Raw genomic sequence first — 13902 nt, forward strand, 5'->3', positions numbered from 1 at the left:
GGATGTGGAAAGGTTGGAACCTTTATACACTGCTGGGGAGAACAGAAAATGATGCAGCTGCTGTAGAAAAGAATTTGACTATTCTCCAAAAAGTTAAACATCGACTTTACCAATTCTACTTCTAGATATATAACCTAAATAATTGAAAATACATGTCCACACATAACTTACCTGCAGATATTCATAGCAGAATTGTTTATAATAGCGAAGATATGCAAACAACCCATATGTCCATCAGTTGATGAATAAACAAAATGTAGTATATTCATATAAAGGCATATTAATCATACTTAAAGAGAAACAAATTACTGAGATGTGCTCTAGCATGGATGAACCTTGAAAACATGCTACCTGAAAGGAGCCAGACATACGATACCATTTATAGTTGATGGTTGAACCAGTGGAGGGGGGGGTTAGGGACACTGACCTGTGCCAGTCCCCGCCCTGTCTCCCTGCCCTCATGCAGTTGAAAATCCATGTATAGCTTTTCCATGTATAGACTCCCTCAAAGCTTAACTAACAGCCTACTGTTGAGCAGAAGCATTATCAATACTATAAGTAGTTGATTAACACCTATTTTGTATGTTATGTGTATCATATACTATATTCTTACAGTAAAGTATGCTAAAGAAAAGCAAATGTTGTTAAGAAAATTATAAGGAGGCCCTGGTTGGTGTGGCTTAGTGGATTGAATGCTGGCCTACGAACCAAAGGGTTGCTGGTTTGATTCAAAGTCAGGGCACATGCCTGGGTTGTGGGCCATTTCCCCCATGCAGGGCACATGAGAGGCAACCATACATTGATGTTTCTCTCCCTCTTTTTCTCCCTCCCTTCCCCTCTCTAAAAAATAAAATAAATTTAATCTTGAAAAAAATTAAATCATAAAGAAGAGAAAATACATTTAAAGTATTTATTGAAAAAAAATCTGTTTATAAGTGGGCCCACACATTCAAACCTGTGTTATTCAGGCATCAACTGTATATGAAATTCCAAAATTGGCAAATCCATACAAACAAAATAAGTGATTGCTAGGGGCTGAGAAAATGGAGAGTGACTGTTAATGGATGTAGGATTTGTGGAATAAATAATACAAGAATGAGCTCTATGTTTGCATACTTGCCACTGTAAGTCTGCTTTTGCCCCACACTGTACCTTTTAAAAGGGTGAATTTTATGGTGTGTGAATTATATCCCAATTTTAAAAGATTTGAAATCTAACTAGAGATATGTTATTAATAAGCTCTTTATTGTAATGATCTAGGCAGTCTGTAGTAATTCTGGAAATCTTCACATTTTAACTAGATTTTAAAAATTATCTTTTTTGGAATAAAGTTAGAATTATTGATGTAAGTGAGAAGATATACTCTAACTTGTTTTATTTACGTAAACATTTAAAAGCCTACTCTGCAATGAACACATTTTTAATAAAAAGTGTGACTTTTTATAATATTGAAATAAAAATATATGTTAGTATTTGAGATATAAAAAGATTGCACCTGCCATGTATGTGATTTTCTCTTGCTCCGTGCAAAGTCTGTCCTTTGGCACTGAAGCACTGTGGCATGTTGTTGCAGGAGAACCGATCCCCCCTCGGACCTTGACTGAAGCTGGCACAATGGCGCTTTGCTACAGTGCTGCTTGGGATGCCCGAGTTATCACTAGTGCTTGGTGGGTGTACCATCATCAGGTAATAATGGCTCTGGTCTTTTATAAAATTTATTAGGAACTACCCTGTACTAAATTTTGAGGGCATAGACGTGAACAAGGCTAAATACCTCCGTTGATGGAGCTGACGTTTTGGTGGTGGAGAAAAACATAATGTCAGGCAGCAATTGCTATTAAGATTTTTTTTTTAAAGCAGAGTAAGGTGATGTAGAGGGATATAGGCTACCGTTTTGAGTAAAGCATCTATCTGGGAAGGGAAGGTTTGAGCAGCAAAGATCTAAATGGGGAGAGAGAGAGTGATCCATGCATTACACAGGGAAGAGAGGGTTCCAGTTACAACTGCTATACCGACCTGAAAGGCCTTTGTCCTACTCATATTTGTTGGGACTTTCTGACTTCTCTTTAGCCCTTCCAGAAAACTAGGTATGTCCAGTGGTTTTGTTTTCAGCTGATTTCAGTAGTTGTCCCTCTTTGTGGTTAGTACTACTTTATTTGATGATACTTCATTCCATATTTGGGTTCACACTGTTATTAGTACACATTTTCAAGGATTATACTCAATAATGATATACTTTTATGAGGTCCAATGCTCGCTTGGGTAGCACATATACTAAAACTGGAACGGTACAGAGATTAGCATGTCCCCTGCGCAAGGATGACACGCAAATTCTGAAGCGTTCCATAAGGTCCAAAAGCTTATGGTAAACAGAGTTCAATACCATTACACTTCCTTAGATTTAGTTTCATTTTATATTTATTATTTTCTGCTGTGCTGTGATACTGGGTTTTTAGGAAATTAATATCACATCTGAGATCAGATTTTCTGCCTCAGTCTTGTTACGAAAGTGACTTTAATTCTTTTGTGACTAAGTTTTTCAGTGTGCTTTTAATCTCTTGCCTAACTATAGCTAACAGATACTCTCAGATTTGGGGATTTCATAGATGTTTAAAATTTTTTTAAATTGTGGATTTATCTTGCTCACTTTCTGTTTTGAAAAATTAGAATATATTTTAAAAAATTAGAATATATTTTTAAAAATCTGGTATCATTTTTATCTCCTAAAATGAAAGGTTTTTTTATTACCCCCCAAAAAAGTATCTCAGAAAAGGATTTTGTTTAATAAATATAGTTGAATTTTAGTAAGTATAGTTTTATAGTAAATCTATTAAACTGTTTCTTCTCATTATATCTCACACCAGGAGAAACATGTAGACCAGTTCTGGCTCTAACCCAAAGCATTTAAAAATTATCAATGTAGCGTATTTTTTATTACATATTTTCCCTGTGTTACAGGAAAGGGTATATCATTGAAGAGAGGTATCTGTACCATCAACGTTTAGAATTTTCCCTAAATTACAAACTTTGTGGTGCTGCTAACTTGAATATGACTTTACTTTCTCAAAAACAAATTTTTACAAGTATTTCTGAAGACACTATAATGTATTACTCTTCTCCTCAGGTGTCTAAAACAGCCCCAACTGGAGAGTATTTGACAACAGGCAGCTTCATGATACGAGGTAATGACTGTCCGCGGGTTGTGAAGACAGGTTTGAGGACCATCTGCTGATGCCCTCAGGACTGGCACACTTTGATTGTATACGTATGAAGTCTGTTATGAAAGAGGAAAACTTTCCTCTGCTGTGGCACATTTAACATGGGTCATGTTATCTCCATATTTTTTCAGTTGATGGGAATGTACTTTCACTTAGTTTAAAGTTGTATGGGTAAGAAAATATAACATGACCCTTTTTCTAGAAATTGATTATTCAGGGTCTGACTAACCCAAAGAATAAGAGCAGTCATTTTTCAGTCTTAATACCTGTTTCTTACATAATGCCAGTTTCTATAAGTTGGAAGTGTTCCTTCATGACAGAGAAAAGACAAAACAGATGTGACTTGTTGGTGTCAGATATCTTGCAAGCATAGAATAAACAGATTTATAAACCACTTATGTATATTGTCTTTTGTAGGAAAAAAGAATTTCCTTCCTCCGTCGTATCTAATGATGGGGTTTAGCTTCCTCTTTAAGGTACTCTTCATCTTCTTCAGTATTTTTTTCTGATTTTCATTAGCCTCACCTAAAGTTCTATCAGTGAGAAAGAACTGTTTCCATAGGTGGAGGAGTCCTGTGTTTGGAGACATCGAGGTGAACGCAAGGTCAGAGTGCAGGACGAAGACATGGAGACGCTGGCGAGCTGCACGAGTGATCTCGTGTCGGAGGAGCTGGAGCAACTAGGTAGTTCCCAGACTGTATGAAGTAGCTCACAGTGTTTTCTGTGGCCGTTCGGCTTCTCAGTTCCTACTTAGAAAATCATGTCTTCTTTGGGATAACCGAAGTTTCCCAAAAATTTCAAAAAAAACCACCTTTGCTATTTTAGTGATTTTTTGTTTTTGGAAATGGTAAATATGTTTATAATTCTAGTAAATTATATAATAATTGGATCCATTACTAATATACTTGAATATGTTTATATAATAAAACTTCGGTATTTAATGGGTAACATATAAATGTGAATGAGCATTTACTTTTGGGTTTATGAATTTAAAGTGATACAAAGATGAGTTTATAACAAGTACAATTTCCTTTATGGTAATTTAGCTTGATTTAATAATATATGTGCTTCTAGTATAGAGCAACGGTGGTTTCTAAACTAAATTTACCTACTGACCCACAGGAAATAAGGAAAATATCTAAGTTATTGTTATAGTTAGTGTTTGTCCTGAGATCGTTCTGTTTTAGGGATAATACTGTATTGTTTCATTTGTGACTACTATTATACTACAAGATTTCTGTTTTTAAAATTTTCACCCTGTTCCTGATACTATATAAAGTGCTTTGTCTACATTACTTTTTATTGAATTCTCACAACCATCCTTGTCGGATGAGTGGTGGGACCGCTGGTTACAGGTGAGACAACCAGACCGTATTCTAACTGCTGGACAGTGTTCCTCCTGCCAGAGTGTGAAACCTGCTGTGTGCCAGCTACGTAATGTGTATAATCTCATTTCACTTCTCCTGTGCTAATGATAATGAAAGCAGCAGAGTTTATAGACTTCCTTCTGGTGTCCTCCTTTTTGGAAATACCTAACAAAGACAGGTTATCATCTTTATTTTAGATGTATAAAATGTGTAATAAATTTACTGTAGTAAAGCATCTTGGAAATCATTTATTCCGGTCAGTTTATGACACAGAGCATCCTTCTGTGTCAATCAGAGCACCTTTTGAGGATGATCAAGGCAGTTTCTGGTGATCTTTTGGAGAAACAGAAAGAGTCAGTGAAATACATTATGGCGTTTTCAAGAAAATCATCTAGCTTTTCGTTGTGGTGGTAGCACTCTGACTGTCCTGGTGGTGATTCTGCAGATGGAGGGGACAGTAGCAGTGGAGACGATAAAGAGGAGTTACAGGAAACACCCGTGCAAGTAGAACTTGTGACTCAGGTCGACCAGGAGGACGTTACTCTTCAGAGTGGTGGAGAAGAGCACAGTGAGGAACTGATGCAGGAAGAAAGCTCTGAAGATGAAGGAGAGTCAGAAGAGGTGGTAAAAGATCAGGAATCTGCTGGTGAAATGAAAGACAAAGGGGAAGAGACAATAAGTTATCCTGACACTACCATTGACTTGTCCCACCTTCAGTCCCAAAGGTAATTTTAAAACTATAAATTTAAGTTTTATTTTGTAAGCTGTGAATGGTGAAGAGTTAATCCTTAAAAAGATAATACCAAGCTTGACCTTAGTATGTTTACCCTTCATTGTGGATTGGTCTTTTTATCTTTTCACAGTTCGATCGGGGAGGGAGATTTGTTTAGATCTCTCTAAACAAGTTCCCAAGACCCAGGATGGAAAAATGCAGTAAATGTAAAAGTTGCCAAACTTGGTCAAAAATGAAATAATGGTTATAAATGCTAATAATATAAGAAAGGCATTTCCATCCAAAACATATAGTATTTCAGTCTTTACTGTCTTACTGATCACCAAATAAACAAGTACCATGGTTATAAAAGCATTACCACTGGAGTAGTTAAGAATGGCTTAGGAGTCAGACCAGACTTGAGTCTTAGGGTGCGTCAAGTGACTTTGCGTCTAAGCTCCAATTTTCTTCTCGGTGAAAATGGAACATTATTTACGTTCCTTGGATTTTGGTGACGGTTAGGCGCATGTAAAGCATCTAGCTGTGCCAGGCACATTGTAAGCATTGAGTATATGTTAGCTATTTAAGAATAAACTAAAAAGTGTGAGGAAAACGAACAATTTAATGATTTTTCTTCTATTTTACCAACTTTGAAAATCTGTAGGATTGTCAGTAATTAAAGAGTATGATGTGGGAATGTTTTGAGACTTTGTACATGAATGCCTTCTATAGGCCAGTGGACGTCTCTTTTCATAGGTCCTTCCAGAAATTGGCTTCAAAACAAGACTCTTCTAATATGGTAAGCTGTTTTCAGAGTTTTATGAAGAACATCATGGCCTTTTCAATGAATAGAATAAGTTTCTACTTTTTAATTTTACTTTTTGAAAAATTAATAGTAGTGATATTGTTTGTATTTACTTATTTTTTTAATAGAGTGACAGTAAATTACAGAGCCGGAGACATTTGTCAGCCAAGGAAAGAAGGTAAATGTATTTATATTATCTAACTGAAAAGTAGACAGTTACTTTTTGCTGACAATTCAATTAGGACAAATTACCTGGCTGTTCTGAAGATCTTATTAACGTTACCAAGATTCAACATAAATCTTACTGAGTTGTTAGTATTCAGCTCCAATGGGTTTTTCTGATTTAGACCCTATCTGTCACTAATTGATGAGACGGGTCATGTGACCTAAGACAGCCATTTTACTGCATAAATATGTACAGTAGTAACTACAATGTATTAAATAGGCTAATTTTGGGATAATATTGACAGGAATAAATAGGAATACTTGAAATTAAGTAGGAACGTTTTATATAAGAGGGAAGACTTTTGGTCTTGTTTTTAAAAATAGCAGGTCTCAGGAGGCAGATAGAAAGGTAGAGGCAGAAGAAGTGGGGCCCCTGAGATACCTGCGGTGGGTGAGGGAGATTCGGGCTGGTATTCGAAGAGGTACAATACAAAGTTCATGCCATAAAGAAGCTGTTGAGTCCTGGAGCCAGGAAGTAGCCATAAATCTGTGAATACATTTGACCCATGAACAACGAGAGGGGTGAGAGGTGCTGACCCCCACACGGTAGAAAATCCTCATCTAACTACAGTCGGGCCTCGGCATCTGTGGGCTCCTCACCAGGAACTGCAAACACAGTTGGCTCTTCAACAACATGGGTTTGAACCCATGAAGTGCATGGGTCCACTTCTCTGGGGCACGTAAGTGCAAACCTGTGTTGTTCAGGGGTCAGCTGTAGTGTTGTCTGAAAGTGATACAGTAGTTGAGTAAGAAACTGCTGTGAGTTCAGGTGTTTTGGGAAGTACTGTCAGAAGTGTTTCTTTAAAATGTATTTAGCATTTAGGTAAATGAAGGTAATAAGGCAGGACTTGAAGACATCAGAGAGAATTACCATGAATAAAGGGGAGCAGGAATTTGGAGGCAATATGCAGAATGCTTTGAAGAAATGGTAAAAAAAAAAAAAAAAAGACTGTGCCCTGGCTGGTGTGGCTCAGTGGACTGAGTGTTGGCTTTTGAACCAAAGGGTTGCTGGTTTGATTCCCAGTCAGGGCTCAAGCCTGGGTTATGGGCCAGGTCTTCAGTTAGGGCACACAAGAGGCAACCACATACTGATGTTTCTCTCCTCTCTCTCCCTTCCTTTCCCTCTCTCTAAAAATTTATAAATTAAAAAAGACTGAGGTAGAAGGCACAGACAGTTCATGTTTGTGACTGGTGGGTAAGATTGGCAAAGTGAATTTGGACCGTGTGTGGAGAACTTAGAATGACAAGCTAAGTATTTTGGATTTTATCCTGAACGTAGTGTGAGGAGGACTTTTGGAAGATTTTGAATGGAAATGTGACATAGGTAAATATTTAAGGAAGATTAATCTAGAAGTTCCCATAGAACAGATTATTGGGGAAATCACTGGAGGAAGTCAGGGTCGGGAAGTGATGAGGACCCGGCCTAGAGCTGTGGCACTGGGGATAGAGATTGCACATGAAAAAGACCACGGTAAAAGAATTTCCCTTTCCTTCGTAATCTGCTTACTTTTTATCCATTGATTCAGCCAACCAATCAACAAATATTTTATTGACTATCTATGACCTGACAGGGCCACACTGATTAAAAAGACCACAAGTCCCAGTGCCTGGCTCTGCAGGTGTGAGGCACTCAGTGTAGCCACTGAATTAGGGTAAGGCAAGGGTGACAGTGTATTGAGCCTGGCTGACAGAAAGAGTGATAAATCCATGAGAGGAAAAGTAAAGGTTTTCTCCTGAGTGATGGTTTGCACTTTTTTGTATACCGTAGCCCAGTGGTCATCGAGTTAAGCAGAAGCCATGGTCTTTTCCATGTTGTACGTGTTCCCGTCCCCGTGCAGTTTTTTTAGGACACTAAGAATTTGAAATTCTAAAAATCAGATGTTTCCTTTTCACGTATTTTTAGGGAACTGAAGAAGAAAAGGCTTCCAAGTGACTCAGGGGATTTAGAAATGATGGAGGGAAAGGACAGAGAAAAAGAAGACACTCTACACATTGAAACTCATCAGATCACGAGCAGAAACGCCCCGGCTGTGCAGCCAGTGAAGCGAGGACAGAAGGTAATGAAACCTCGGGGTGAGTTGTTAGAGGCGGTACTGTGTGGTTCCCAAATAAAGGTGAGAGGTTCCGCTTAATTTTTTGAAGTTTAAGTGAAACATGATGTAGGCAAAAAGTAATCTTATGTGACATCCTTTGACAGAAAAGATACTGGAAATTTAGGCATCCTTTGAAGTCCTGTCGGCAGAAGGTCTATTTAATGTAGAAGCGGGAGATGGTGGTTTGCAGACACTCAGGTAGTAGAGTGGTAGGCTTGTATTGATAAATTAGATTAATGGATTCTTTTTCAATTATTAATGCACTTTGGATTAGAAATCTTACATTTTTTATTTAAAGGTGGGTGATGGGGGAATAGGTAGTGCTTATAGAATATGCTTTTTAAATGCTGTAGCAGTGTAAAGAAGGGATTGTCAGCTGACACATCAGTGTATTGTTTAAAAAATTTCCTTTGAAATCTTAATAAAGATCATGTTCAATGATTTTCATTCAGAGCATCAGAATTTCTTGGATGTTTTTCAGTGGGCCTCAAATAATTATGTCCAAGCACATCACACACGTGGAACAGAAGAGCACCAGTTACGGCTCCATAAGTTCAACATGACTTTAGTCGGGATTGAGGTTTTAATTTACTCGATGAAGTAAATCTAACGAGTAAATACTAGAGAATAAGGAAATCTTGAAAAGGAGACTGAGGAGGGCGTTTCCCTACTGTGTTTAAATCCTTTAACGTTATAAAACAGCATTGTGTTAACATAGGAAAGGCAGATAGACTAGTTAAATAGCATAAAATCTGGACATGGGGCCATTAGTTACATATTTTAAAATTCAGTATGTGATAAAATAATACAGATTGTTTGGGAAGGCATGAACTATTAAAAATCAGTAGCTAGTCTTGTTTGAAAGAAAAAAGTAGATTCCAGGTGGAGGGAAGAACCCATCAATAAAATCGAAAGACAGACAACAAACCTGATAAAAGAACATGCTTATGTAAAAAAAAAAGGGGTTTTTTTTCACCCATCAAATTGGTAGATGACGTGTATTCGGTCTCATTCAGTAAATGTTTGCAAGCACGTCATGGGAATTCCAACCAAGAGGCCCAACAATGCATTTGCTTGCTGACTCAGCAAGTCTGCTTTTAGAAATATATACTAAAACAAAAAGTCACGTGGTTACTGGGGATATTCATCAAGCTGATATTTATAATAGCAAGAAGAGTGAAGATAATCTTGAATGCCCAACAGTAGAAAATAATAAACAATATTGTATATTTATACAATGAAACATTCTGCAGATAGATTAAGTTCCAAGGCAAAATCTGATGGCATTTTTATTGTTATATTAAATTTTTAGATAATTTTGTGAAGAACTATCACCTTTAGTACTTTGAGTCTTCCTGTCCTTGAATATAAGCTATAATTATGTAAGAATACTTTATATTCTTCAATAAAGATACATTTTCCTCTAGAGTCTTACCCATCTTATCTGTTCCTATGTAAAATTTTTCTTCCTTTTTGTAAATGGTTTGTTTTTTGATCTTTCACTTCCTAGTTATTATTGCTGGTCTGTGGAAAGATAGTCTTCATATTGTAATAGTCAGTCTTACTGAACTTTAAAAATACTTCATGTGTATACAGTCATTAATGGCTTTTCTTCTTTTCTAATCTTATTATCTGTTAGGACTTTCCTCCTGTGTTTTGCACTGCCTCCAAACAGCCGCACGCAGCGCTGCGTAGGGGGATGCGGTGTGCGCCCTTGTCCTTACACTGGGGGGCTCTGTTGGAGGGCGTGGGCACTGGGGGGGGTGTCCCATGAGTTGTTGGTAGATGTTCTTTGTGAAGAGTTATTTTTAATAATGATGAGTTAGATTTTACTAAACGCTTTTTCTGCATGTATTATTTTTTCTTAATTAGTTAATGTGTTAAATTACTTGAGAAAATCTATTAAATTGTCCTCTGATTTCTCATACTGTCTTTGTCTGGTTTTGGTTATACCAGCTTCAAAAAATAAGTGTGGGACTTTCCCACTTTTTTGCTCTCTAAAGCATTGTCCAAAATGGGCATTGCTTGTTCCTTGAAATTTAGTAGTATTTGTTTGTAAAATTGGGCCTGATATTTAGGCCCAATTTTAACCTGATATTTTAACCTGCCCTACCTTTGCAGGTAGGTTTTTAGTACTAATTAAATTTTCTAATGATTATAATAAGTCCATGCAGGTTTCCTGTTTTATACATAAGCATACAAATGGTAGTGTCTGTAGCTGGTACAGTTTGTCCCAAGTCTTCAGTTTCCCTAAGCTGTATCTTCCAGGAAACTGTTTTCCATTTCTTGGTTCAATTTATTGGTAATATTGTTCATGTTAAGGTTTTTTTGAGGTATAATACACATATAGTAAAATGCACAAGTCTTAACTGTTTTTAGCTCAGTGAGTTCACTCTTGCCCCTTTCTAAATAGGACCCTACCCCCCAAAATTACTCCCTTTTTAAAATATTTATTTTAGAGGGAAGGGAGGGAGAGAAACAGCAGTGTGAGAGAGACGCACTGATTGGTTGCTTTCTGTACACACCTGTGTCGGGGACCGAACCTGTGGCTTAGGCTGTGTCCTGACTGGGCATGAAATGGCAATGGTTCTGTTTTCAGGACAGTGCCCAACCAAGTAACTGAGTCACACTGGTCAGGGCCAAAAAGTTATTATTAATCACTATAGGTTATTTTGCTCGTTTTTAGCTTTATCTAAAAGCAACCATGTGGAGCATAGTCTTTTTTTCTGGCATGTTTCACTCAGCATTTTGTGTCATGTGTGTTGTATATGTTCATATGTGTTGCTTAGTAGTGTTCCATTGTGTGACTGCCACAGTTTATCTGTCTACACTGTTGTTAATAGACATTCTTATCTGTGTCTTTTAGGTCCAAAGCATGCATTTCTCTTGTGTTACAGTGAGAATTAGAATTTCTGGGTTCTATTGTGCATGTTTGGCTTTCAGTAGGTAATGCCAGTTTCCAGAGTACCTGTGCTAGTTTCTCAGCAGCAGTGTATCCAAATTCCATTTGCTCCATATCCTAACATTTGGTATTGTCAGATTATTTTTTGATCATTCAAGTGTATATATACTGAAATCTTATTTTGGCCTTAATTTGCATGTCCCTGATGACTAATGCTACTGAGCACTTTGAGTTCTTTGAAGTCCAGAATACACGTCCTTTCTTGATGAATGTATTACGAATACTTCTCACATTTTGCAGCTTTTTTTAACTCTCATAATAGTGGTTTTTGATGAGCAACATGTTATTTTAATGAAGTCTGACTTACCAGTCTTGTATAGTTAGTATGTTGTGTATGTTTGTGTGGCCTATTTTAAAAAGTCTTTAAAATTTTAGATATTTGTTTTGGGCCACAGCTTAGACTTATCAAGACAAAAAAATCTTTGGAGATGAGGCTTAGGTATCTCTAGTTTTAAAAACCGTTAGCATTATTTGGATGTGTAACCTAAATAAAGAATCCATGAAAATTCAGTCTTAAGAGTGTCGACAGTAAGTACGCAGCCTGCTTTGCTGCTTCCTGTTCTCCTCTATTTGTATATACTGACTGCAACCCAGTGCAGTGACTTGCTGTTATTACTCTGTCCTGTCTTTACCTTATAATCATGCTTTTCCTATATTCCCAGATACTATAAAATGTATTTCCTTAAGACTTTCAAGTTTTGCTTTATTTCTTCCTCACAGTTCTTGCTTAAGCTAAAAGAAATTTCATTCTCAAAATTATCTTAGAAATAATTTGTGCCTCTCATATAGCATTTAGAATATGTTGTGTTAATTTATCCTTACTCTTATATGTATCTTCTTCTCCCCCCAGATAGTAAATTCCTTGAGGGATGGGAAGTATGATTTATCTGCCTTTGGACTCATGCCTTACTCAATAAGTATCTTTGACAGAGAACTAAAGAAATGCCTTTTCTTTACAAACATATGTTGTCACTTTTTTACTGCTGAATTTTTTCAACCAAAATCTTGATTTTATAGAGTAAAATGAAAAAAATGAAGGAAAAATACAAAGATCAAGATGAAGAAGATCGTGAACTCATTATGAAATTGTTAGGAGTAAGTAATATCTAAAAACATTCTCTGCCTTTGCTTTTCAAGGGGCATCCAAACCCCTGCCTATTTATATATGCTAGGCATTCCATACATTTTTGTTAAAATAGTGACAGTATTGAAAATGTTGACATTAACTGTTTTTCCTCTATGTATTGAAGTCTGCAGGTTCAAACAAAGAAGAAAAAGGGAAGAAGGGTAAGAAAGGAAAAGTGAAGGATGAGCCAGTGAAGCAGCAGCCGCAGAAATCCAGAGGCGGATTTCGGGCCTCGGACAGCATAAGGAAAGAAACTCCATCCCTTCAGGTTCTGACTCACGAAATTCAAGACTTGGCTGTAGATGACCCACACGATGACAAGGTGAGGCTACCACACACGTGTGGACTTTCCTTCTTAGTTAGGGGGACCAGACAGCCTTGGGTTCCCAGGGCATGGGACTTACCAGGGCTAAAACCAGAATGAGTAGTAACCCTGTCCTTCATGGAAAGTCACCCTAGAAATACAACCTACAGGACTAAAATTCCAGGCACCAGCATAAAAAATGGTAGTGTTGATAGCTGATAAAATTTATAACAGGTTTTTAGAAAATACCGGTTTCCTGGACACACTTTATTTGATGCTATTAGGAACTTTAAAGACATAATTGGGATTGTCTTGAAGATGAGTGTAAAATAAATTTGCATTTCTTGAGGTTTTTTACAGGAATAGGTGCTGCATTCAGTATCTTACATCACGTTGAGAGTGGTTACACAGTTAAAGTGCCAAGTGCCCTGTTTGCAAACCAGTGAGAAGTTAACATTTTTCTAGTTAAGATGGTTGCCTGATTGTTCTCTCAACTGAATATAAGCCCAGCCCTAAGTATATCTTCTTGCATGAATATATATGGTCTGTCCAGGAGGTATCCAGTCATGTAATACGAGGTTTGTCAGGGAAAAAAGTTCAGCCTTTGTTGAGGTAACCAGAATCGTTTGAGTGACATCAGTGTAACCTGGCAGTCAGGGAGAGCGGACTGGAGTGCGCATGTGTGAGCAATGATGACTTCACTGTACTAGTCAGTGTGGCGGGGGGGGGGCGGGGAGGTGGGGCGGGGGCGGGTAGATGCCATGGAGTGAGTGTGTATTGTGTAGCCACTGCATTCAAAAGAATGAGTAGAACAATAAATCTGCATCATAGTTTGCATTAAGCTTGAACATTCCTCCACGGAAATTGTTTGGATGATTCAGAAGACTTACAGGGATGATGCAATGAGTGAAACACAAAGTGTGGCACAAATGCTTCAAAGGTGGTCGAGAATCTGTTGAAAGTGATCCATGTTCTGGAAGACCTGCAACAAGCAGAACACCTAAAACTGTTGAATGTGTTGAACAGTCAGCAATGAACAAAGGTTGCCAACTGACAGTGCGAGAATTAGAAGCTGATCTGGGGATTCCAA

At 37.5% G+C, this 13902-nt stretch overlaps 1 protein-coding gene and 1 non-coding gene across 2 annotated transcripts in view; both read left to right on the plus strand.

Annotated features, from left to right (window-relative positions):
* NEMF (nuclear export mediator factor) overlaps positions 1-13902 on the plus strand; it is a 59390-nt gene that overhangs the window by 39534 nt on the left and 5954 nt on the right. The window contains exons 19-28 of the mRNA XM_037047182.1: positions 1574-1686; positions 3125-3182; positions 3636-3694; positions 3781-3901; positions 5031-5310; positions 6054-6096; positions 6231-6280; positions 8231-8384; positions 12400-12477; positions 12633-12830. Coding sequence (XP_036903077.1) covers positions 1574-1686; positions 3125-3182; positions 3636-3694; positions 3781-3901; positions 5031-5310; positions 6054-6096; positions 6231-6280; positions 8231-8384; positions 12400-12477; positions 12633-12830 — 1154 coding nt within the window. The remainder of the gene's footprint in view (positions 1-1573; positions 1687-3124; positions 3183-3635; positions 3695-3780; positions 3902-5030; positions 5311-6053; positions 6097-6230; positions 6281-8230; positions 8385-12399; positions 12478-12632; positions 12831-13902) is intronic.
* LOC118987859 (U6 spliceosomal RNA) lies at positions 2251-2353 on the plus strand. The gene has a single exon (XR_005066660.1). It is a non-coding gene; the product is annotated as a U6 spliceosomal RNA (small nuclear RNA).

Source organism: Sturnira hondurensis, unplaced genomic scaffold (assembly GCF_014824575.4).
Source record: "Sturnira hondurensis isolate 20B ecotype Veracruz unplaced genomic scaffold, ASM1482457v3 Scaffold0005329, whole genome shotgun sequence".
NCBI lineage: Eukaryota > Metazoa > Chordata > Mammalia > Chiroptera > Phyllostomidae > Sturnira > Sturnira hondurensis.